General features: G+C 45.0%; 1 protein-coding gene across 2 annotated transcripts; it reads right to left on the bottom strand.

The window, feature by feature from the left end:
• Positions 1 to 85: 85 nt before the first annotated feature.
• HMGXB3 (HMG-box containing 3) lies at positions 86 to 20,810 on the bottom strand. Of its 2 annotated transcripts, none has more exons than XM_033006062.2 (20): positions 20,598 to 20,810; positions 19,196 to 19,343; positions 18,740 to 18,914; positions 17,722 to 18,285; positions 16,976 to 17,074; positions 15,320 to 15,451; positions 12,917 to 13,329; positions 12,380 to 12,555; positions 11,988 to 12,085; positions 11,346 to 11,444; positions 10,632 to 10,781; positions 8,668 to 8,969; positions 7,083 to 7,210; positions 6,325 to 6,456; positions 5,876 to 6,060; positions 5,058 to 5,277; positions 3,860 to 3,993; positions 3,340 to 3,456; positions 2,707 to 2,916; positions 86 to 2,131 (listed from the first exon to the last, which is right to left on the bottom strand). In XM_033006062.2, exons 1-20 carry the CDS (start codon positions 20,701 to 20,703, stop codon positions 1,661 to 1,663), a joined length of 4,059 nt encoding a protein of 1,352 aa, XP_032861953.2. In that variant the 5' UTR covers positions 20,704 to 20,810; the 3' UTR covers positions 86 to 1,660. The 2 variants fall into 2 exon arrangements, with proteins under 2 accessions (XP_032861953.2, XP_032861954.2); XM_033006063.2 differs by having other exon boundaries at positions 17,908 to 18,285.
• Between the last annotated feature and the right edge of the window lie 5,628 nt (positions 20,811 to 26,438).

Below are 26,438 nucleotides of genomic sequence, written 5' to 3'. Positions count from 1 at the left end.
CACCACCACGGCAATGCACACAGTGTTTGTGCCCTTTCCCACTGCAGTCCTCCAGGTCTTGTATACAAAAAACAAGTCAGCTAAGCACAGTTTCACCCCCAAAACTGGAGATAATTTATTAAACTTTATCACTGACTGAAAAAAGTCACTAATGTCTCTTATAATAAGTTAATATTCTTAACAGAAAAACCCCAAGCCATAATTACTGCATTTGCTCAGACTTAATACATTTACTTTAACAGTACGGTACTCAATAGGTTCCCCTTCACAGAAGGGAGTTTTCAACCACGCTGCAAGCCTAAATCTTCCCCACTGCTCACTCAGACAACTTGGCCATCTAGCATCCCCCTTCTCTCCTCTGCAGGTCACAGCAAGCATTCATCCACCCTCATCTTCATCACCAGCAAGAGCGAGCTGGCAGCAGACAACACATGGAGCTTTGCAACCGCAGCCCAAGGTGTTCTTCAGACAGGCTGTATGGGCAGAGGTCTCAAGGAGCTGATAGAGCAACCTGGGCAGCTGAGACTTCTCTAACCCACAGAGCGCTTTGAGGACAAGGGCAGGGTAAATATGACACCTGACAGAGCACAGAGATTGCACACATAAATGCAACAATCCCAGCACCACCTCTGCAGGAGGAACACCGAACCCTGCTTGCTCTGGTGATGTTGCATTCATCATTTCTCCTCAATCCCACAGACAGTCTTTGTGATTCTGTTCCAAGGGCAGGACAACAGAAATCCAAGTCCTTGAATAGAATTAAACTGCTGCTAAAAAAAAAAAAACCAAAAACATCCAGAGGGACTGCAGAGAAATTTTGAGTGTCCCTCCCCTTTCCACAGCCACCACCTTACACAGCGCTCATACAGCTCTCCAACGAGCTTGGTTCTCCTGGGGCTCACCCAGTCAATTCTTACCCTAACATTCAGAACACTCTTCACTCACTGCCTGTTTCAGCTCCTAAATTATTAGTGTTCACGTGAAGGGACAAATAATTCTAGAAACTTTCTGTAGCCAAAGCACCCACAATCCTGGACTCAGGAGTGCAGCCTCCAGGGAAGCTCCCCAGATACGGTGAGTTAAAGCTGCATAGCTCCTCCTCAACTAAACACTCCCTGCAGCCAATGCACAGGAGAGCTCTGCAGGATTTCCAAGCAGAAATCAGTGCCCTAAACTAATTTATTCAGAACATTTGGGGGGAAACGATCTTATCTGTCTGCCTTTCATGTCTGCTCCCACACCCCCAGCCCTGCCACCAATATGCACAAAGAAGTCAGCAAGCAAGACTCAGAATTAAAAAGCCTGCGTGCTTGACCATGCACACTCTCCCGCTGCTACCAGAAACACCTCTCCCTTCTCCACTCGCCAGCTGCAGGGAAGGCAACATTTCACACCACTGAACAGCGGGTCCCTTGCACACCTCAGGAAGCAGTTGAAGCCTTCAGCAAGGGGGTGACAGACCCACGCTTGCAGCAGCTATCATGACACTATGGAAGCACACAGCTCTTTGGTCATTAACAGCAGTCAAAGCCACCGGCATCACCTCTCCAACCTGTAAAAATAAACTCTCAGGCCAGACAGCTGCCCAAACCTTGCAGAAGCTGGCCCAGCCCACCCATCCACACAACCACAGAGAAAAACCAACAAGCTGGTTTGTTACTCAGCAACTTCTATCGTCCTCCTGCTTCCCCTCTTCATCCTCTTCTGTTTCTGTTTTAATCTGGGCCACTCCGAGCCGGTAGAGAGCATCTCGAATTACCACCTCCCCAGGCTGGCAGCTCTGTACGATCTCCTGGATCTGCCGATTCACAATTTCCCTGCTGGTGAGGAAGTCCATGAGGCGGTTGTAGAGGTAATAGTGCGTGGCGTTCTCAAAGGTGATGGGCTTTTGGCGGATGTTGCTCGTTTTGCTGTCGTTGATAGCAGCGATGATGGCGCTGTAAGGCTCCAGCTCTCGGCACAGGGAGATGCAGTGATGCCGAGCCGTTGGATCTCGGTGGCTGTTCTGCTCTGAACCCGTGTGAACAATTCGGCGTGCCGACGACTTGGTGACTGGGTGCTGGACGGAGTGCTCAGCCACAGTCATGTCTACGCTGTAGTGCTGGTCTAGCAGTTCAGGGCAGGACACGTACTGGGAGAGAGAAACACGCAGCAGGTAGAACAAAAAGCAACTTCCCCGCAGCCAAAAAGAGTAAGACAAAGCTCCCATTTGGCTGAACTCCAGCCAGCGCTATGACCCAGGACAGGAGGGCTCACTTATTCAGGCCTCCCCTAAATGCCACAAAGGTGGTTCTGTACGCTTCCTCCTCGCTCGTATGCCCTCAGATATAATCTCAAGGCACTATCAACCCTCTTCCTCTCCCATTTCTCCAGTAATAGCAGTAGTTTGAGAGAAATTAGTTGCTGTGTCAAAATAAGCAACATTCTCCAAAGGTCATGGTTTGAACTGTTACAATGTGCTTCCAGCACAGCTCTTCCTATTAAGGAGCAGGAATCTAGTACAACGCCCCAAGCAATACATAACGCTTTCCATTATGCTCAGAAGCTCTGCACTGGCAAATCTGTGAGTCAGGCGGCACTTAGCAGGTCAAATTATCTTGATGCACAATGCAGGTTACATATTTTATTTTTCTATATTTTAAATCTCACTTGAAACTTTTCTGTATTGGACTGGCATAGCTGAGTGAAAAGGCGGACACAACTAACCGCTGGAGGATCCATGGGGTCAGAGAAGCAGCCTTGGTTTTTCCCCCACATCTGGGAAGTCAGGCCAGGACAGCAGACATCTGCACACAGTGCCACTGAAGAAGCTGTATCAACAACATACACTGGAGGCCAGTGACGTGAGGAAACCAACAGGTCCACATGATCCCGGGCATTTTCTCCTCTGACTATGTACTTTGAGCCACACACAACCTGGAAAGAAAAGGATTAACACCAAACACCACAATAAAACTGAAAGCTTATGGAAAAAAAATACAGTATTAAAAAAAATTAAGCTTCTTTTCAGGTATTCTAGACAATACAGTAACCAGGCAGTTACTTTTTCTAAAGATATTTTCTTTCCTCCTCATAACATGTTCACTTTATCTTGTTCAGGAAGAGGCGATTTTCAACTCCACCTCAACAGGAACATCAAAACCAAGATCACTAGTTGATCTTGAAATCTCCTGCAGGACTGCTTACATTCCAAACCCCCGAGGCAGTGTGTTTCATTCCCAAGGCTCAGAGAGGCTCAACTCCATCACTTCTACTTAATGAGGCAGTTCCACACTGGTAAGTCAGATAATAGTGAAGAGCAAGGTAAAAAAAAACATTGCTGACTCCAGCCTTCCTTACCTGATGTGGACACACTTTATAGACTTTCCCTCCTGTGTGATGAGCAGAGGCTTGTGTGATGCTTGTCCCATTCTGTACAAACTCATAGAGAGCCAGGAGGGAGTAGCAGAGCTGGTCCTAGAAAAAGACAGGCCCCAGAGAAAGTCTGTGTGTGGCTAAAATCAATGGACTCCTCCAGAGAGGGAGAAGGCTGCAGGTAAAGTCTCCCAAATCCTAATTTGCACTTCATCCAATAACTTCCTAATCCTACACAGCACTGTGAGGATGACAAGCAATTACAAGATGCTGAGCCTGTGACAAGGTAATTACAGGGTTCCTTTCTTCTAACCCACAAAGGTTCAATTTATTTCACCACGTGTAAGTTATCCTATAATCTGCTGGCACTCACTTCTATCCCACCCCTGCCCTAGTGCAGTCGGATGAGAAGTTAATTATCTAGGATGGCAAGTGTGAGTGAGGGAAAGACAGTGAAGAACAGCTCCACTCCTTCAAGCTTGTATGTGGGCAAACAAGCCATTACCTTTGTATCTGAAGCCTCCCAGGGGATGCCACACTGTGTCAGAAAGCTCTGCAGCTCTTCCTCACTGTAAGAGCTTATCAGCTCAAGCCGGAAGATTTCTTCCTGAAGGAGCCTCACCAAGGCACTCCCATTACCTGCAAAGGCAGGAAACAAGTCTCAGACTCATTCTCAGGAAGGGAAGTCACCAAAATAATTTCTTCAGAAGTCTACAGAAGCAGATACTGTACAACCAACAGCCAGCAAGAGAAAGCCATGAATAGTCCTATTTCCAACTTCTCTCAAACCCCTCACTAGTGATGTCACCAGACTGAGCCCAGCAGAGCTGCAGACTCCATGAGCCCTTGTCTGTCCTGTCATTTGTAACCTTTAAATGACTGGTTGGACTGACGTGAGGACAAACGAGTGTCAGAAGAGCACAGAGAAATGTGACTGCAGCCTTCAGACAGAGCAGCTCCAGGCTTACCCTTCACATCTCCTCCCTGGTTCTTTTTCTGGAGCTCCACTTCCTCAAAAGCCCATGTAGCCCTTCTGCAGTTCAACTCTCTAAAACAGCTGCAGCCCAGTTTGCAAAGCCAACTCATATACTTGTTAAGCTTGTAAAGACAGTTTTCCTTCTACTACCTAAAACCTAAACTGTTAAGCAAACCAGATGGTAACTAAATTTAGCTCTTATACACCTGAGCTTATTAATCTCATGGTTTCATGTTACATGCAATCAATGCCCTGGATATATTGAATGTTGACAACACTGATCAGGACTAGCACATCCATCACCTAGTCTTTTTTGAAGATCTGTAAAATCTTATTAACCCTTTATTGAAATACCAAGTACAGCCTGCAGCTTTCACAGTCCAAGTATCAGTCTAACATGAAACAAATACTGACTGGCACTCTAGTTGTGCATGCATCCCCCTGCAATCAGACACTGTCTCTTTGGTGTGCAGTGCTTTCATGTCCCCCATGCCTCTGATGCATCAGAGCACACCAGTACATTCAAGCTTCACTGGGCAGGCCAAAGCTCAAGCTGCCAAGTATCCTGAGAACAGCTGAACTCACCCCAGCGTTCTCGCCTTCTCTCAGCAAATATAACATTTTCAAGAGTTATGCAATCACCAATTCTCAACTCTAAACATCATCAAAAGACTGAAGTCACTGCCACGTAAAGCACTCCCTTCATAAGCACAACCTTAGCAGTTACCTGGCACTGGCTGTGCATCCAGGTTCTTGTCCTTCTCAGTATTGATCACCATTGCTCCTCTCATCAGTGGAGGGAAAAAAGGAGCAACAATAGAGGCATCAAACTTTGTGATGGGGATGCTAGAAGGAAAAGCCACCTGCTCAATCACCTCTGTCTCCATCGTGGACCAGAAGTCTTCTACATTCACTTCACTTGATGACAAGAATTCTGGCCAAGTAAACTAGAAAGAGCAAGAAACACACTGATCAAATACAAATAATTGTATTTCATTTGGCAGTTTTGTGTCAGCCTCACTCAAGCAATGGACTATCCAGGATACTGCACAGCCCAAATATAACAGGATGACTTCAGGATCCTTGAGTTCCCCACAATCACTTTTCGTTGGATGAGAGTCAAAAACATTTATGTGACATAAAAGCCAGACATGCTGCATACAACTAGTAGGGCCTTTTTTCCCCATTGGAGAAGACAGCACCTCAAGGAAACTGCTACTGGGGTAAAAAAGAAAGAATGCCTTAATTTCAAAGGAAGAAGGCCAGGTTCAGCAACTTGCATCCAAGGTCCCTACTGTCAGATGCTGCTGGACAAAAGCTGTGGTCCAGGGACAGAGGATCTTGTTTTCCCCAAACCATACATCAACACCTCTAAGAGGAAGTACAGGCATCACCACTCCAGCCACATCCTCTTGCCAGGCATCAGCAGAAAACTGCTTACAAAGGTCTCATGTAATTATCGTGCATCATGAAGACCAGAGTCAGCAAAAGTCATTGTGATCTGCTTTGAACATGAACAGGATGTGAACTTTGTGAAAAGCCTACCTCTATATTTTTCAGTGCCAGGACATTTTCCACATTCCTCTGGGCTATTTCCACCTTGGGGGTTATGCCACAGATTCCACAGATCATATCATTGTAATCCCGGACTGTTAGGCACTCAAAGGCCCAGTAACCATTGCACAACAGTTCCTGGAGCTGAACCTGCTCATCAGGGCTCAGGCTTTTTTCTGAAAAGATAACATGCCACTGTTACAGTTTTCACTTCCTAAAGTCAGTGAAGAGGTAGAAGAACTCTCCTATGCAGAATAGAACCAAACCTGTCCTCCAGAGAACTGTTACAAAGAACTGGTCACAGAGGTACTGTTGGGTTTTGGAAGTGATTTAATAGAAACATACCACACCAGAGGAGATGACTTTTGCCTTTTTATAACTTAACAATCATCAGCAGGTCACAGTTTGGTGTGTTAGGTTAAAAATCAAGGAGAACCTACCAGTTTGCTCCTGAACAGAGTCAAGGATATTGCCAACAGCCACTCTGGGATCCTCTCCAAGTTTAATGTGGTCTCGGATTGCAAACAGAAGATCCAAGCTCACTAGCAACTTGTTACCCACATTGAAAAGGCCTGCAGTTAAAATAAGACAGTTATTGACTGTAGGATTCCAGATCCTCCTCACAAAGAAATATATTCCTTACTGATATGCAAAACACTCATACAAGTATGGTTCAGAGGATAATAGAATCAGCTGGATAGTGCTTCTGGGACTGTTCTCTCTGCACATTAGCAAGATTAGCTCCTTTCACAGAGCTGCCTTTAAATTAAAAAAGCTACAAGGAACAGCAAGCAATCCATTTCCTCAGTTCCATACTGCCTTGCAGGAGGCCACAGTGACTGCCACTGAGTCTCACTAGTCAACACTGAGAAACAGCACTCTGCAGAGATGTCTTTGACTATGATCTCAGGGGTTGCCTTGCAGAACTCAACATTTATCACTTACACAGAGGAGACCTACATCTGTGAAGCAAGACACAGTCTTCCTCATCTAAGCATTCATACATGCTTTCCTCATAAATACTGATTTACTTGCAGAATAAGTAGAATTGTAGAAGTCAAAAATAATTCAAGTTTAATACACAGGTGCAGAGAATAGGCTTTTCTGTGCAAAGACAATGCCCTGATACAGTCCCAAGGCTTCTGAAGGGTTTAGACTGTAGTCATGCTGTAAGTTGGTATGCCTACATTTTTCCTACCTGTGTAAATGTCAGTGAAGCTATGGAGGGCCAGACACTGCAGGTTCAAGCATACTTTGACCTGAGCTGTAACCACCTGTAATCTATTAGCTGTCAGCAGCCAGCACTCCTGAGGACCAGCGAGGGAACTGTAACAGACAACAAAAGACAACTCAGAAAGTCAGGCCAACAGGTTTTTCAGTCCAGTCCTGCAGTAACTTAAAACATTATAGTTGAGATTAGTTCATTAGTATGTCAGTCTAAGCCAGTTCACCAGAAAAAAAATAATGTTACATTTTAAAATGGATTCCCCTGGCAGAGTCAGGTCACTGCTCACATTCTTTTAACAGCACTACAGGATCTCTCCAGCTCCATACAATGGGCACATAATATTTAAAAGGTGGAAAAAATCTACAGCCCCAGCTGCCCTGGGAAAATGTCAGGCCTATTGCTGTGGGGCAACAAATGGCAACTAGTAACACATTCTAGCTGACAGCCTGTCCCTGCACACACAAAGATTCAGAAAGGCCTGCTCCTCTACAGTACAGCTGCTGAGGAGGAAGGTCAGACAGGAAAGCGCCAGTTGTGCCCTAGTGGCAAAAATACAGCTGTCCACCTGAGAAAATAGTAATTGAAGTCAAAGCTAGCTCCCTCCCACTGGCAGGGGTTTAATTAGAGACCACGCAGGCACACGAGTCCCACACTCAGAGCTCTGCCTCCAGAGCACTGCAAAGCAGCCCAGCATTGAAGCAAGGATTTACAATGCACAGGGTGGTAAGTCACAAGGTGAGGGACAGGGTGCAAGATAGCACTGTTCTGAAAAAATTACTGAGTATTAAAAGTATCTCTGATGGAAAAATCTCAGTTAGCATTTGCCTGACCAGAGGAAAGATCCTTAACTGGTATCAAGAATATCTTTTTGGCTGAAGAAAGAAACACAACAGTAAACTACCTGACATTTTGCTGTGGGAAACATTTCAGCTCAGGCTTTCGGCAACAGGAGGATGTTTGGCAGATTCAGTGAGGGCTTTTACACAAATCTAGTTAAGGTAATCTGGCCTATACACTGGGAATTTCTGAAAATCCTTCAGGTTTCAATTTGGGTATTTGTTCCAAAAAAGGATTCATTCAAGCCCACGCTAAGCCATGAAAAGAATGAAAACATCATAAGCAAAAAGATCCACACAGGAAATATTCAGATGAGGAAAAGAAAGAAAAGGGAAATCACACAATGCGCATCTATAATCCCACAATTTTGCCTCTGTCAGCCTGAAAACATCAGACTGGGAAACAAAGGAGGGATGACTAATGAAAAGATTCTGTTTCAAGGGAAAAAAAGAAATTACATCTAGACTTACCAGTTACTCCCTGATCAAGCTCTCCTGCTGTATGGAAATGGTAACTACGACAAACTACACTGCACAGGAGAAACAGAAACAGCTTATCGCTAACCTGCTAAATCCTTTCCACATACATGTGGCTTATTCAGTGTCACTTACATCAGCTTCAGTACCAGGGGCTAAGGCAAATATTATTTCAGGCACGCTTGTAACATAGAATATCAGCACGAGGTTGAAAGAGTCACAAGTCTAAAACAGAATCTTACTTCTGTCCCCCTTTGAACAATGGGCTGTTACAGAGGAGGCACTGCGCAGATGGAGACTCATAGTAGTTTGACCAGGAGGTCTGCTCTATGGTGACTGTCTCCTCACTCACGTTGGACAGGATGAGCCGCGAGCTGTTGAGTTCATGGATGAGCGCGAAGACCTCGGCCAGCTCCGATTCATTCTCTGGGATCTGCATTACCTTGCGCAGCAACTGCAGGGTGGATTGACGCTGGATCTCCTTCTGGGATGGGGTCAGGGGCTCGTTGGTGTTCAGCACATCAGACTGACCAGGACTGACCTCCTAGAAACCAAGTTAAACACCCAAATATTCAGCTAGGCAAGCATGGGGATGAAATAGTAAGAAGCCCAAAGAAGTCGTAAAAGGTAGCAGAAACACAGTAACCTTTGTACCCAGTAGACCTGACTTCTTCACTCCTCAATCACTGACTCCAGACAGTAGCTTCAAGCTTAAGTTACTTTACCAAAAATATTTTATTACAGCCCAGCCTTTCAGGAACTCCTGTAATACTGCTAAACCATCACAAATTAAACTGGAGTGCCAGTGCAGGGATTGAGGATCGAGAGGGTGAGGACAACCACCAACAGGTATATAAACACTTCACTGATCCTGGCAATCATCAATGCCTTTCTCCATAGGTTATCAGGCACATTCTCCTGTGTAACATGCTCAGCCAGCCATGGCAGCCTGCACACCTCTCCAGAAGCCAGGGGAGACAAGCACTAAATGAGAACTAGAGGCTGTGATATATAGAACACACTAATCAATTACAATTGATCAACTATAGTCCTTAGACACCACCCCCACCAACACACATATATTATCAAGACAAAAGGCACAAGCACAGGAGAACCAAACTCTGGGTGGCTCAGAAGAACAGTGAGAACACAGACTAATCTGTTTAATCACTTAAACTCTTTTGCCAACATTTCAACCTGTTTTTCTGTCTAGTCTAGCAATGAGATAAATGATCAGTCCAAAGCCCTGAGACAACAATGAACTGTGTGATAGGAATGTTGAACACATCTAGAACCAGAAAATAAGAAAAAAATAAATGAGGAAGAGACAAGCCACATGCCTCTCAAGATGCAAGCTGAGCTAAGTGCACTGCTGTTCCTTACACAGCTGCTTGTGTGTGAGTTTAACACGGGCCATTTCAGTTAGTTTGTTTTTTTAAAAAAATACTACACAAAGTTACGTTCTTCAAAATAAAAAGTGGAAGAGTCATATTACCACACAGACTAAAATGTAGTCTGTCTATATGCTGAGTGGGCATTTCAGCTAAGAACAGTACAGCTCCTTGGTGTTTTTTTTAAAAAAACAAACCAGTTCATGAGAAAATCTAACCTTTCAAACTTCAAATGCAAAAAAAACCCACAAACAAAACCCAGAATTCAATTGCTAACATCCATGTAGAACAGCAGACAACCAAAAAGCATCTTTCAACAACAGAAAAAATACACTACACCCAGAAATAAATTCAAGCTGGAAGTAAAGTTGCCCTACAATCCCCTAAAAATAGGAAGCTCTAATACAAGATGTACTAACTTAATTGACATTAGCCACAAACTGGTCACAAAGCAGAGCATACTTGGGAGTTTCTTGATGAAGTCTGAAGTTCAACAAAGCTGACACAACAAATGTCACTTCAGCGGTGATTTCCCCAGCAGGTACCAACACTCCATAAACATTTTTAAGCTACAGAGACATCCAGTGGTAGAACTGAGCGCACTCAGTCTCATTCTCAGCCTGAAGCACCACTGTTGCAGGAGCTGGACAGTACAGACATCACCACAAGTATTTTCAAAAGGACATTATTCTATTAGGAAAGCTTACCGTAATGAAAAAAATATTAACATGTTCCCCTGGGCACTTGCAAACTAAAGTACTTCCCTGCCCACCCCACAACAGCCATTTGATAAGACAAACCATTTTGAACCTTACCAGGGATTTTGCTGTTTTCTCAGCTCTGTCTTTGGCAAGATTGTATCCGCAGCTTGGACAGATTCGTGGCTTGTGCCTGTTTGTATACACATAACTACAAGAGGGGTTTTTGCATTTCCCTCTGCCACGTGATGTTGCCAATCCCAAATCCTAAATGACACAAAAAAGATCTTTGCTGACCTTGTCTTTTAGATGCCTTAGACTTTTAACGGTTTGACTCGATGATCTTAAGGGTCATTTACAATCTAAATGATTCTATGATTTTATGACAATAAGATTCTAGAAAAGTCTGCTTGAATATCATATACTTTTTCCCCACTTTATAACACCTTGTCTAAAGGTCAAATAGCAGGCCCTGTCACTTTGCACCGAATACTTTAACTGGCACTCAAACAGTTTAGGGCCAGTTCCAGAGACCACAAACACTCACACATTCAATTCATTCGGAAATCACTGATACTGCCCTGCTGAACATAAAGAGGGGATGGGGATTGTGCTAGGACATGAAGAAAAATCCAGTTCTTAAAGTCCCAAACATGACTGCAGCAGAGTACAGTCTCCCTGGATTAGGTCAACAGATGACATACGAAGTAAAAAGTTAAATTAAATATGAGATACATTTCTGCAAGGCAGTAAAACCAAAGTCACAGAACGGTCTCATCCCAGAGATTACACTCCCCACAGCATAAGTCAGACCATCTGAAAAATTCTCACCAAGGTTACGGTGCAACTGTACTTGTAGGAAGGGAATATGTCTGGTTTGACCTCCACCACTTTAACCTGAGATGCCCTGCCGGTCAAAGAACTGTGGAGCTAGAGATTGAAAGCAGAAAGAACAACACCCATGAGACATCTACCACTGAATAAATACATCCTGTAAGCAATACCTATTAGCATGGTTTTCCCCCAAAATAAATCAGTTAATGTTCATTTAATATCAGAGGACTACAACATAATGGTTTGCATAGTCAGGCATTACAATTCAAAGGAAGCATTCCAGCATCTTGGCACACTCAATCATATTTCACGGGCGAAAGACTCAGTAGTTGGTATTGCACGTCTGATTATCAAAGCGCTAACAGATCCTCGAAACATCTTCTGGAAGTAGCTGGGAGGTTCTCAAAGCAGCCAACAGAAGGATTGTCCAACAGCATCTCTCAGTTCAGTTCCTACAGTCAGTCATCTAGCATTCATGCTGCTTCCAAGCTTTATCATAAAAACTGTCAGTCACAGATCTCATCATCATAAGGCTGCTACATTTTAATGTTCTGTTTCTCACCACTCAGATCATATCCCTCATCTGAGGAAAAACACACTCAGGAAAATAATATGCAATTGAAAAAAAAACGTATGTACCTTCCGCTCCTCGGCACTTAGTGGCTGCAGAATCGACTGGCCCAATTGTTTCAGCGTACTGGGCTTCAAGCCTGATGTTCTCACAGGGGAATGCTTGTCTTGAAGAAGAAAAGGATACAGCAGGTTAGGTATGAGAAAACAGGTTCTGTTTCATTCTGACATCTTTGGTAAATGCCACCATAGTCATGCGAGATTCTTCCTCTGAACTTGAAATGACCCAAGCAGGTGTTTCATGGCCCATCTACCTACACTCTCAGTTAGAGGGAAAGGGTGTTTTTTTCTAGCATAGGTCACCATCTCCCTTCAGACATCTTATTATTTGACAGAGACCACTTCAACACAGTGAGGAAATACAGCCACTCCCAAAGCATACCAAAGAATACTGCTTTTACCAGCATTTGCAAAGGCCTGTCTGTTGCTAGGCTGCTCAGTGCTGGCTTCTCTCCCCACGCTGGCTGGTGCAGGCAGAATGGCTCGCATGGGCCTTGCTGCAGCCAGCAAGGAGGGCTTGGGTCTTGGTTTACTCTTTACTTCTTGTCCTTTGTGTGTAGCAGCTGGACCATCAATTCTGAAAGGCAAGAGCTACAATTGGAAAAAAATTCCATTGATTCCTCTTCAGCCTCAATTTTCTTCTCTTCTCTGACCTGTGCTTTATTAGCACAATAATCACAGCTATTACAGTAGAAAGGAGAAATAGTGCTAAGGATACATCTGCCCTGTGACTACAATTTAACTGTCACTTAAAAAAAACCACAACTAGCTCTGATGGACAAAATCTCAAAGGAACAATCCTGAACTGGCACAAACCAGACAGTAAACAGAACAGGTCTTACAGGAAGCACTGCCAACAGCCTTCAATTTCTTGGATTAGTCCCATCACCACACAACAGACATCATACGCTCCCATAACATACGGAGAACTGACTCACCCCACTGGCTTTTTTGCAGAGGCATTTGGACTCAGCACCTCAGAAGACGGTGGCATCCCCAGCCCTACACTATCTTTTTCTGCCTGCTCTGAAGAAGAGTCTCCATGCCGTTGGCTCTCTTGACCCAGCATCACTCCAACAGCACTCCCTCTGTCTTCAGCAAGCACATTGTTTGAAAGAATGTGAGCCTCAGAGATGATCACTTCCTCCCACTCCGTCTCCTGCATTTGCCCTCCAACAGGCACAGCATTCAGCAGCTGGCTGACAGCTTCAGAGCTTTCCAAGGCAGACTTGGAGGTGCTCTCGCTAACAGCTGCCGGTTCCGTGAATACTGACTGTTGACCTCTTTTGGCTGCTGGAGTTTTAAGAGAGGCGCCTGAATTTGGCTCAGATTTGCTTTTTGGTTGCTTTTCCTGGAAACAAAGAAATAGTCACATTTGAGAGCTTTAGGCTTTCACAGATAAGTGAGTTCCCTTTACATATGCCAGGTTTGCCATGGCCTATTTAGTGCTGGATCGAAACAGCAAAATCCTGTGTTTAAGCAGTGAACCGTATGAGAGCAGAAAGACATCATCTCCTACGACAGCAAAGTCCCTGTTAACATTTTATCAGCCTCCTGGCCCTTCATGTAATATTTTTAGACACTGTTTACTTTGAAGAATCAGTCTTTCTTAAACTCCCTCAAATATCACCATTAGCATCAACATCACAAACTCACCCACCACCCTCTGTAACAAGGACCCACCTCCTACGCTCCCCTTTCATATCTTCAGCTTTCTGACGCTGTCTGTTCTTTCAGGAAACAGAGAACTACTTACAAAAGTTTTTTCACTTTAAGAAAAACATTACCTTCAAGACTAAGGCTACAGAAGCCATGTATTGGGGTCAATGAAGGTATGATGGAACACTGAATCGGTAATATACAAAAATGTATCAGAAACAGAATCGAGAGTTTCTGGCATGATAAACACATTCATTCTAAGCTCCCCACAGAGTTCATACTCAGACAGGCAACCTAGGTTTTTAAAAACAGACATCTTATAACCTAGCCCCTTTCCTTTCTATGGAACAGGAAGATATGTATATATTTAGTTTCAGTTCTACTGATGGTATTACTGGTTAAAAAAGCCCTGCTGGTGCATGTTTTTCTCAAGGCATGACACTGTAAAAACAAGCGGAACTGTTTATGCAAACATGTTCCCAAAAGAGCAGAATAAAACTGAAAGACAGGAAGAAAACTCCCTCTAAAACCTCTCAGTTTTAATCGATGTAGGATTTAACAGCAGCAGGCATGCCATAATCAGGCAGAAACACACTTTTGCAGCTAGCCATCTATCTACTTCAGCAGGTTTACTGAACAAAAGCTAAGACGCCATTATCACTATTTGCATCCTACCATGTAGGCAGCCCAGCCATCAGCTCAGATAGTAGAGTTTGAAAGCTGCCTTGCCCCTAAATGTTTAATGGATGTAGACACAAAACAAAGGAGGTTCAGAACAAATCCATATAAATCCACTGAATGTCAATGCAAATTTTCACACTGAGAACATCCTTTAACTCATGCCTGAGGAGCCTTGTTTCTGACAGAAATTTAATGAACGCGCATCTGTTCAGAGCTGACTAATTATCATGACATTGCCAAGGTTTCAGGAGCAAGTGTTTTTTGCTGTATACAGCTAGCAGTGATTCCAATAACTTAAGCAGAGTGGGTGGCATGCGGAGAAAGACTTTTCCACTCAAACTTCACAACTCCACCAACACCTGGGAATTTCCTTCCAGCCAAAGGTCAAAACATCATGGATGATTAGATACATGCCCATGAGTCAACAACACCCAACAGCACTTCAGCTTCCACTAGATCAACTTTATTAGCTAACTCCCAAAGGATCATATACCTACTATAGTTGAGAATTATTCCTCCATTCTGTTGAAAAAACGATGCTGAAAGACCACAGAAAACCTCAATTTGTAGAAGAACTTCAAAGGCAGATAAATTACTAGAAAACAAATGGTTCAACCAAAATCCTGAGCTTAGCTAGAGCTGTAGCAGGGGGAACAGGCAATGCCTTCCAGTCACAGGAACTACAGTTGCAGGCAGAGGGCCAGAAGAATGTGCATCCTCCCAATGAGGGAGAGATACCAAATGTAGCCCCCTCTATTCTAACTGACACCATTAGAAGTGGCATCTTCACCCAAGGTGTGGCGATTTCAGGTCTGTCTCACCTTGGCCAAGTGTCCTCTGCAACAGTGACTTGCTCCAGAACAAACATTGGAACACAAGTGCAGGGATCAATTCTGGCATATCTGCCCTCCTGTTTAGATTCTACAGGTCTAGAAATACCACAGGCATTCACAAAAACAGCACCTTTTGTCTGAAAATCAGGGAAGGAAAGGCACATTTACCTTTGGGATCCATTTCCCTCCCAGGAAGTTCCCACATGTCGGGCATTTTGGTGGCTTATGCCTGGTGACATAAGTGAAGGAACAGCCAGGATTGGTGCAATTTCCGTGTCCCCTGCGAGTATAGGTGGTTGTCTGAAACAAGAGTTAAAAATTTCTCTACAGAGCTGAAAAACACAAAGCTGTGCTCATTGCTCCCTTCTTCCTCGTAAGCACTTTACAAATGTTATTCAGCAAATCACCAGCCCTCTGCTATTATTCCTTTTACTGATCAACCACCACACAGTTGGATCAGAGTGAGTCAGCACCATAACTACTCTGAGTCTAAACACTCAGACTATAAAAGAGCCTTCAGTATTACTGGAATTTAGACCAAATTGCAGATGAGAGATGAACAATGCATATAACCTACTGGAGAAGCTAACATTGCATTTACAGTGATGTAACAGTTCTCTTATGAATATGAAAAAGTCATAAGAGAGCATAAAAATGATTCAAACAGCAGCCCACAGTGAGGCAACATGTGATTAATAGACTCATGTCAACGAGGCAACAAGACTTAAAGACAAGCACTCAAGATGTAGATGCAGTTTTCATCAGTAATTGTTGTTGTATGCAGTGGTCAAATACTCCCTGGTGTTTTACTGTAACTTGCTTTGAAGTGCTGTAACACCAGCAGCACCACCAGGCACTACTTATAAAGACAACTAAAGCAGAACTGCACCAACACACTGAGATTTTGTCAGTGCAGCACTTCTCAATATTCTGTACTCAACACTCCCAAGGGAGCTGGTGTGCCCTAAGTCCCTCTCTAGCTACTTTTTTTTCTAGACATGCAAGTGCTGCTGTCAAAGAAGTGAGACAATTTAAGCTAGGTACTTCTCAGGAACAAAAACTTGAGATAATTCCATTCTCCTTAAGACACCTAGAAGAATATCACACTAGGCACCACGATAAATATCTGCAGTATTCCACCAGCTGGAAGCATAGAGGACCTGGAAAACAGGATTTGATGCTGGCTTATACAACACAAGGAGCTGCAGTGCTGACCGTACAATTAAATCCTACAATGACTACAGAAATGTAAGTGGCAGGAGTGGTTAGATTAGAGAAATAATACTATTCCTCCTCATGCAGTGGGCCACAAAACCTTTTACATGGGTTCTCAAAACCTTAGGTCACTGCTCCTCTCCTGTCACGTGGCAAAAGCAACAGCCATCCATGAGACTGGTGAGCTCACATTTTTCTGTCATGAGAGTAGATTCCTGCCCTTAAAGGGATGGATGCTGACATGTTATGAAGACAAACATGCATTTGTAGGATGGAGGACATAGATGGCTACACAGACCCTGAAAAGGGCAACACAGAAACTGCTGCTGGCCTGATGTGCTGTGATAGCATTATCTACTCCAAGAACTCTTTGAGGAAGAAAGCAACAGAAACAGGCTCCTCTGACATTCTAGGAAGTCAGAGACACCATTAGCATATACAAGGCATAAAACCAGGGACAAGAAATGTATCAACTGACATGATGACTTCAACTCGGATTATCTTTAAGAACTGAACCATGATCAAACCCTTCCTACTCTAACATCTTTAAGATAAACCTACGGTGATATATCCATACCTTAAAATACCATACAAGAGTGAATTTCTTACCAATTTAATTGATGCTGGGTTCTCCACAACAGAATGAGCTGGCAAAGGTAACATAATAAATTGTGTAGCAGGTGTGGAGGAGCTACTCTCTTCAGTATCCTAAAAATAATATCAAAGGAAAAATACATGCAGAAAACAAGAGACATGGTGATCTGTGTCCCATCCTCTCACGAACACTACCACTGACCATATGTCTTAAGGACTGATGGGACCAGAAAACAGGAAAGAAGAGTGGTCATTTCAAAAGCAATGGCCTTATCAGGTCTACTCTGGAAATTACAAAACTCTTCACTGCTTAAAATTGAAAGCAGCAGGCCCAATTCTTCACAGAATAAGGTTTTCTACAACTGATCCCTAACACCTCAACTTAGAAGGGCTCCCTTCTACCTCTCTGCAACCAAGAAAACAGCTATCAGGAGCACACAGGTAACATTTTCATCCCCAAAATCTTGTAGTCCAACAGCAGAACCCACCCCAAGTATTGTTATAAGAAACAATCAAAAAAACTCAAGCAGTCATCTTAAGACATAAGTGATAACAGCATATGGCAGAGTCAACCTGCAAGCAGAGGATGCCGTAATCGCCGAGTTACCAAAGTTGCTGTTTCCCTCACCACTGAGTGTAAGCACGCTGGGCAATACAGGATCTCCTGCAGCCACCAAGGATCTTAAGTAAGACGGGTTAAACAGCACTCTGACATTTCAGGCGAGACTGGCAAGAGTCTGAATATCACTAGAAAAACTCACCCTCCCAGTCACCACGGTCACCACAGACACACCATCTGAAACCTGAGGGCGGGCCACCGCGACGCTCCCATTGGAGATGTCTGTGGAGCTGCTAACTAGAGTCTCTTCAATAACTACCCGAGCTGTCTGATACGGTTGCGCTTCTACTTCTAAAGAAGCCTCATCCAAGAGGATATCTCCAGCCACCTTCTCTGTCACGGGCCCAACATAGTGAGAGAGAACCTCTGACGCAACCACTTCTTCCACAGCATCTGGCTGACCAAAGGAAGCAGTCTCTTCTGCTAGTCCTTCGATGGCAATGCACTGCTCAGAAATGCCAACATGGCTCGAGTCCACAGAAAGGATGTTTTGCACAGCATCGCGGGAGACATTCGTGATATTAGTGGAAGCTGTTAACCCTTCAGATGCTGCCTGACCCTGTGTCACACACAGTTCCAGTGACTGTCTGCTCCTGTTTTCCTGAAGAGTGGTTTTGGGAATAATTATATAATCTGAGCGAGGAAGAATCTTACGGAAACCTGGAATGTCTGGAACAACTGCAGTTCGAGTGGACACCTTGGAGTTCTGTTGGCAAAAACAGAGAATGGAATAAATGAATATGAGAAAAGGAAGAGATTCAGTTCTCAATCCTGCTATTTTAGTGCCTAAAGTTCAAATGGTTTCCTGAAGTAGTTTGTTGGGAATTTCTCCATGTGACAGAGCCTCCAGAATCCCTCTCAGCTCTGGTTTTATTATCTACTTACCATCAATCACACTGATGACATGACATAAATATAACTACCATCCCTATCAATAGGTATTAGACATACTTGTCTTCAATTTCAAAACACTATCCCTTGACTGAACAGAAGGCAAAAGCGAGAAGCAGTGTCCTCACAAACTGCTTCTTCACAGGCTGTCCTAAGCAGAAATACAAACTGGAATCTGCAGTTAAATGATTCTCCCACACACAGTGCTGTGTAAGCAGTTAAGTGCCTCTTTCTTCACATGGCAAAGAACTGACAGAAAGATGACTTACCGGGTCCAATCCCTCTTTCTCCAGCTTGGCCTTCTCCAAGTAATAGCTTTTTTCAGCCACACTGAGCAACCTCCAGCTCTCACTGATCTTTTTGTTGATTTCAGATTGAGGGAGGTGGGGGAGCTCTTGCTGTACTTTCAAGTAAATATCATAATAGTAGAGGAGGTAAGCAGATCTGAAACGCAACCAGAAACTGAAACATTAAGATCATTCTACATAAATTATTTTTGAAAAAGAAAACCACAAGGTTTACATTTGTCTCAAGGTCAAATGACAAACATGTTACATTCAGACAAGGATGTCAGAGCAAGCCCAAATTGCCAAGCTAATAATTTATATATGATGTTTTACACTAAGAAGTGTTCCAAGTGTCCTGCAAAGTTCACTCTTAGCAGAAACAAGGAAAACTGCTCCCATATCCACAAGAGGAGATAAATGAAGACAAAAGGAACTTACCTAGGCTTTTTGGCTTTTTCTCCATGATCACCAGTACTTTTATATTTCTTTTTCTTCTTAGATGGCACTGGTGATGCGTAAGTGTAAGTGCCCTCTATTTCCTCCATTACCACAGTTACTTCAGTGCCATCATACGAAGCCTCCATTGCTAGAAATACATATTTCCTGTTATGCACTTACCAAGTTATAAAACATTTCTTCCGACAAAGACCACGCTTAATCATCTTCATAAACTGACAGCATCACTGGCATGTACGTTTTACTTTAATTAATCAAGATAACTACATGTTATCTATTTTTAGAAGAAAACACCTTTAATACTATGACCTTAATACTGCCAGTTCAATGTAGACCCACTGCATCTGCACTTAAAAGCTGCCCGGAAAGCCAACGGTGCCCTGGGCTGCACCCAGAGCAGGGGGGGCAGCAGGGCCAGGGAGGGGATTCTCCCCCTCTGCTCCGCTCTGGGGAGACCCCCCTGCAGTGCCGGGGCCAGCTCGGGGGCCCCCAACAGCAGAAGGACACGGAGCTGCTCGAGCGGGGCCAGAGGAGGCCACGAAGATGCTGGGGGGGCTGGAGCAGCTCCCCTGGGGGGCCGGGCTGAGAGAGTTGGGGGGGTTCAGCCTGGAGAAGAGAAGGCTCCGGGGAGACCTTAGAGCGGCTGCCAGTGCTTAAAGGGGGGACAGGGAAGGTGGGGAGGGAGTCTCGGTCAGAGGGTGTAGGGATAGGATGAGGGGTAAGTTTTAAACTTAAAGAGGGCAGATTTAGATTAGGTATAAGGAATAAATTCTTTCCTGTACAGGTGGTGAGGCGCTGGCCCAGGGTGCCCAGAGAAGCTGTGGCTGCCCCCTCCCTGGAAGGGTTCAAGGCCAGGTTGGACGGGGGTTGGAGCGACCTGGGCTGGTGGAAGGTGGCCCTGCCCGTGGCAGGGGGGGTGGGACTAGATGATCTTTAAGGTCCCTTCAAACCCAAACCATTCCATGATTCTACGAATTCCCCAGGAACCTCTCAGATCAGTTTGGCAATCTAGAATGAGCCTTACAGGCAGCAGGCTGGTGTTCAGCTGCAAGAGATCACGGCCACGCTCACAAACGCAAGGCTGGAGACTGAAGCAGCACAGCAGCCTCCTAATCCTCTCACCCACCAGATCTCCGGGGCTCCTCGCTTAACACCAACGACAGCCCCAGCCTCCGGGGCGCCGGGAGGCAGAGGAGACACAAGAAGCCTCGGGAGATAAAGGACAACACCCACCCGGGCTCAGGTGGAGCCCACGCACGACCCGCACCTCGGCCCCACGCAGTCGCTAATCCCGGGCGAAGAGAAGCCCGTTAAACCGAGGTCCCGTCGGCCCTGCTGAACCTTCCCCCCCTCCCCAACCCGGGGAAAGGCCCCGGTTACTCACTGGGCAGCACCGGGGACAGGCCGGACAGGCAGCGAGCTGCGGTCACGTCCCAGCCGGGGGGCAGCGGCGCGGAGGAGGCAGCGGCGGAGCCAGGGGCCAGCCGCATAGAGGGGAGCGAGCGGGCGGGGCGGGGCAGGCCGGCATGCTGCGCCGGCTGCCAGGCCGGGCCCGGGCGGCGGAGCGGGGCAGCACCGGGCCGTCCGCCTCGGCCGCCGCCGGAAGTACCGGCGGGAACAGCATCCGGGGCACGGCGCGGCGGCGCGGAGCGGGGGGGGCGGTGCGGGACGGTGGCCGGGGGGGATCAGAATTGCTGCGCGGGCGCGGCGTCCCCTTGGAGGGAAGGAGCGCGGCCCCTGTTCCCGCCATTTCCCCTCAGGGCGGGCGGGCGCCATTAGCGGGGTGAAGGGCTGAGGAGGAAGCGCCGTGTTCCGGCGCTCCCCGGCTGATTTTTTTGGTCTGACGTTCCACAACTTTTCACCCTTCTGGTCTTCCCGGCGCTTCGAGCACAAGCCTGGCCCTTCCCCTTCTGAAGCGAGAAGGCGCCAAGGGCAAAGCTCTGCGCCTTGTCCTCGGTGACATCAGCCCGCCCATGCAGCCAGCCCCGCTGCCCCTGCCCGCTGATGAGGCAGGTGAGGTGGCAACCTCAAATTCAGATCCAGCTGAAAATCGAAGGGAGCTCGGCGCCGCTGAGGCGGTGGCTGTTAGGCCAGCGCGGTGCCACCGCCTCGGCGTGAGAGCCGCCGGAGATCGTCCTGTGGGAAATGCGGTATCGCCCCGGGCGCAGGAGCCACCCCAAGTGTTCACAGGATCTTTGGGCCCCGGCATTTCTTTATCAACATTTCTTTCTTGAGTTTTGAAGAATAAAAGTTTCCCTACGCAACAAAGTAATTGTTTTCTCAGTTTTCACAAACGCTAAAAGTTAACATTTTGCTCCCCAGGGAACAAACAGCCCCATAGGGCTCTCTACCCGTAATGCTCTTCCTTTGAACCTTTTGGAAATTGGGTGTTGTGCAGCTATTCCTTTAACACGTTTTTCAAATTACACATTTGGGCTTTTTTTTTTTTTTTTTTTTTTTTTTCCCTATTCATGTCTATTTCTGTATTTTACATCATTACTTCTAGCTTTAGAGAAATGCAAACCACATCTATCTCATGTCTTCTCAGATCTCGGAGGAGCAGAATAAGGGCTCCTCTTGTAAGTCATTAATAAAACCCACAAAGCAGTGATATGACAGCCAGTATTAAATCTGCAGCCAGCTATTTATTCTCCTGAAGTCCTGCAGCTGTTTATGTGCTCTGCTAGTGTTTATGTGCAATAATTGGTGGCAAACTGTCTGTTCTGCGTCAAACACTGTGCGGCTTTATCCAACGGTATACTTTTCTGAAGATCCATACGTTTATTTGGATCAATATATGACCACTAGAATTTTGTTGGAATTATTACCTAGCCAAATATTTGGGGGGGAAAAAAAAAAAAAAAAAAAAGCTGATTGGCTTTGCAGGACTACTGATCAACCAAAAAAACAAGAGGAAAAAACTTGAAGGAAAACAGCCGTGTTTCCCTCATTGTTCATGGAAGAGTTTCTCATGGCGTGCATGCTGTCGCTGGCATTAAAAACTCAAACTCTTTCCTAAATTGGGCATTTTGACTCTTCCATGGACGTATGGCTTTATCTCAGAAAAATTATATTGAAAGCATGTAAATAATTTTAACTATGCTGTAATAGTATTTTGCAGAACAGGAGAAGCTGCTATGTAACGGCATCTATTGTAAGCCTGAGGAAAGTTAAAAAGGGAGTACCTGCTGTGTCAGGAGGGGACAGGCACTCTCCCCCCAGGACACTTTATGCATCATTACCTCAAGAAATGAAAGGGAAAGATGGAGATTACACAGGGATCTCCCTCTTCATTTCCCTGATAAAGTACAAGGGCCACTTTGAAGGAGTTCAAAAGACAGCCAGGCACACTGAACTACAGCAGGTACCAGCGTTTATTTTTGAAGAGCTGACTTCAGAGTGTTTTAATTTGTGAGAAATCATACTAGATTATTATTAGTTTCATCCAGCTCCAGCTCCCCCCTCATCTGCAAAGGCTTCCAAGGCTCAATCCCTTCTCCTATTCAATCAACACAATGTTGTCCTGCACGTAATGTGGGGCTGAGGCGTCTTTTCCAAGTGTGATTTGACATCATCATTTCAGTGTCAGCCCTCAAACGGCACCAGTTTCCAAGAAGCTTTCATGACACCAGCCCCTGAGACGAAAGCTATGTGAGATTGAGACAGCGTGGCAGAGAGGAGGAAAACAGGGCCAAGAACTTCAGGGGGTCAGTTTTGCAGTGGAGGTGGAGGGGCTTAAAACCCCAATGGGACCTACCGTGAGCCTCGCCCCCGGTGAAGGATGTGTGCAGGGGATTTAGGAACAGCTAGGTGGACCTGTTATCAGCTACAGTCACCAGGGACAGTTTTCATTAGTCCTTCTAAGTCATTTTAAACCTCCCCGAGATTTGCTAGGACACTACAGTGGTGACCGTGGGGTCACACTTTCCTTTGAGAGTAAAAACACACTGAGCTTGTTCCCCTGTGGCTCTGCACACATCTGCTGTAGCTCCTATTTCACCACGCCATCCATGGTCTTTGTACTGATAATAACTGCAACAGCATGATAGAGCAGCAGTCAGAGGACTGGAGACAAAGAAGGAGCATCTGTCTGTCTGTAGAAGGGTAAAGGAACCCTTTTCCCTCAGAAATGTTGCAATAAAGATGTTACTATTTTTAAAATTGCACCAGTGGAAAAGCAAAAAGGGATTTGTTATATTTCTGATGAATTCTGGCACACTTGGGAGATGTTTGCAAGAACAAACATCCAGATCTGAGAAATGTTAACATTTTCAATGTTTCTATTTACACAGGTTTCTGGCGTGGTGGGTGTTACAAAACAATAAACATTGATTCTTAAATACGGCTATCTTTATTGAACAGGTATCTCACAGCACAAAATTATCAAACAAGAAAAGGGACCAAAACTGATATACTTGGGTTTAGGTAGCAAAACTTATCTTCTTGTTTTATCCAAAACAAAGCAGCCGTTAAAACAATGGAGTTACTGTACCAACCTCTCATTTAATCTTCCAGGATCATAAAATCACAATTTCCCCATGAGGGGAAAGCCACACATAGTACTTGGGGTTTCTGTGTTTATAAAACAGAACCCACCTCTCTTCTTTGAAATTGCTTTGGTTTCTGAGTTGTCATCCAACCAATCTATTCAGCAGCAGTCAAACTAGCACATATTTTATAGTGAGTGAAATATATTTCTTTCAAAAGGGTTACATAAAACATTTTCAAAACACCTGTTCAATTTTTCCTAAACAATAAAATAGGAGCAATGATTCATATTACTTCTCCATTTTAGTTATTTCAGTAAAATTGTTAGCAAGGCTTAGAGGTGACCTTCATATTTTAAACTAAAATTTGATCTCTACACGGTTTTGTAATAAATGAGGTATAAAAGTATTATACATTAAGTGATGAAAATAATGAAAGCTTTGAGAAGAAGCACAGTTAAAAAGACTGTCTACAGAGTTTATGAAGAAGAGAAACCATGTGATACATTTGTGCAAAATAATGGACAGTACAGAACAGGCTAGGCAAGCGTTCCCATTCCTTCTTTATTGCTGATAAAGGAAAGGGGTAGCTTTTGAAATTGAAAATTCTAATTTCATTCCAATTTTGGAAAGTAAAATTGAAGCATAACCATTCAAAGCTCACAGGAGGAAATACCTCCAGCTTTGCTGCCAGTTGATCACAGAGTGGCACAGTCCGTCGGCAAGTATCCAAAACCCACTAAAACTTCTGACGGATGATGCACCCATCTAGAAAACTGCATCAGGATAAACAAATAGGAGCTAAATGGTTTCCTGTTTAAAGAATAAACTTACCACTATCTAAAGCACTAGGAAGAGTTCCCCAAGGCCCTGTATCACTGTAAGAGTCTATTAGAGAGGGTTGAATACAGTGCTGGTGGCTATTAAAGGCAGAGTCTTGACTAAGTCTGACACTTTATAAGGTCTTGAATATATTTTCTTTAAATAAACATTTCTGTTCTACTCATTTCTTCCCCCAGGAACATCGGGAATAATGTGCTGTTGTCGCTGTTTTAGCTGGAGCTCTCTCCAGACAGCCAGAAAAATGGCCTTGCCTCAAGAAACAGATTCTGAGTTTTCTCCCACTCTCTGTAAGCTGCTCTCTCTATTTGCCTGCGAAAATCCGGGGGAGCCCTGAGGTGCTTCCCGGTCCTTCTGTGGCACAGTCGTGACAGCGCCCGGGCCCTCTCACAGCTGAGGAGGAACCAGAGCAGCGCCTGCGTCAGAGCAGGGAGTCGTTATCTTCGTGGCAATAAATGAGAGCATGAGACGGAGCCAGCGCGGGGCCTGACAGCTCAGCCCCAGAAGGCATGTGGAGTCTGCCCTTCCCGCCGTTTGCAGCTGCACAAGTGTTATTATTTTCCAGTGTTCGTGCTGTGCTGCTCTCTGTCAGGACGTATCGCTGTATTTCATTACAGTTTTGTTAAGTAGCACGTAACATTTTTCTGAAATCAATCAAGATAACTGCCTCCTTTCTTTAATGAACATGTTAATGATTTTGATCCATGTTGGGTTTTTTCCTGTCGTTCCCCAAGCAGTGTGTTTGCTCAAATCCTTTCACAGCTTGTGAAGTACAGAAATGCGTTTCACCGAATGGTAAATATACTAATTAGTAAGGAGCTGCCCCTTATGAAGGCATCACTGTATGAAATTAGTGTCTTTCGTGCTGAGCCTGTTAAGTATGAGAAGCTTGACTCGGTCTATGTGGTTTGTGAAGGAAAGGCTACTCCCAAACTTGGCATTTCGGCTTGCAGCTCTAATACGACACTTTGCCAGCAACAGTAGTGAAACCTACTCGACAGCAGTAATTGGGTATGTGATGTGAAGAGAGTAAACACTGCTTCTCATTCCCCATTTGAGTGATGAAAAAACTGAAGCGCAAAGAGATGAAAAAGAATACCTGACGATTGGTATCTCACAAACCCACTGAAGTCTCTCAGTGTTTAACAGAGATCGTTGATTCTAACCCCACCTCAGTGAGTCTGGAGGCAGGGGAGCAGGAAGCAGTCCCAGGTTAACAAACAGGGAATGACCACACAATAATGAAACTTGTAAAGACTTTCTCCACCTGTACCCTACAGCTTTGTGCACACCTGCGTCCCTGAGAGTTCAGAACAGTCATGCATGACTTTTGGGATGCCCTGAAATATTCTTAAACCAAGAGCAGTGAACTGGATCCAGAGAAACATCTATTCCTATCCCTGTGAAACTGCGCCTTTCAGCACTGCTGCCCATAGCCACAGCTGTCACCAGCACAGCAGGACGCCAGCGTGGCCCCGCAGTGTAACTTAATTCTTTCTCAGAAATGCACAGCCAGCGAGGAAAGGGAATCTTCAAGTCAAGGTCTTGGCCCACATTTTCTGGCTGAGACTATCTAAAGTCTTTGTTTGCAGTGCAGAGCAAGGACCCACGTCGTGCATGTGGCTGTAAACTAGCCAGCATGGGTGGGGATTCGGTGGCTGTGCAGCAGTAAGCTCCTCTGAAGGAGCTGGGTAGGATTCCTCAGGAAGACTGAGCCTCGCTGTCGCAGCAGTGCTGGACCTCACCCCTGCTAGGTTAAAGCTTACTCAGAAAGGTTTGACGGGAGTTATGGCCACACTTTTCACCGCAGCGTGGACACACGGTAAAAGGCAGCACAGTGACATGAGTGAAAGCAGAGGCCAACAGCTTCACTCCTGGCGTGGCAGAGCTGGTTGCCT

The sequence above is a fragment of the Tyto alba genome, unplaced genomic scaffold, assembly GCF_018691265.1.
Source record: "Tyto alba isolate M040663 unplaced genomic scaffold, T.alba_DEE_v4.0 Super-Scaffold_17, whole genome shotgun sequence".
NCBI lineage: Eukaryota > Metazoa > Chordata > Aves > Strigiformes > Tytonidae > Tyto > Tyto alba.
This window is presented reverse-complemented; position numbering and strand designations above follow the sequence as displayed.

Bases quoted from the DNA above. Each gene is read 5' to 3' on its own strand.
- HMGXB3 (XM_033006062.2), bottom strand. From the start codon at position 20,703: ATGCGGCTGGCCCCTGGCTCCGCCGCTGCCTCCTCCGCGCCGCTGCCC. The intron at 11,445-11,987 runs GTACATACGTTT...TTCAATCTCTAG, and splicing joins TAAGTGCCGAGGAGCGGAAG to CTCCACAGTTCTTTGACCGG. The intron at 6,457-7,082 runs GTAGGAAAAATG...TTTTAACTGCAG, and splicing joins CTTCACTGACATTTACACAG to GCCTTTTCAATGTGGGTAAC.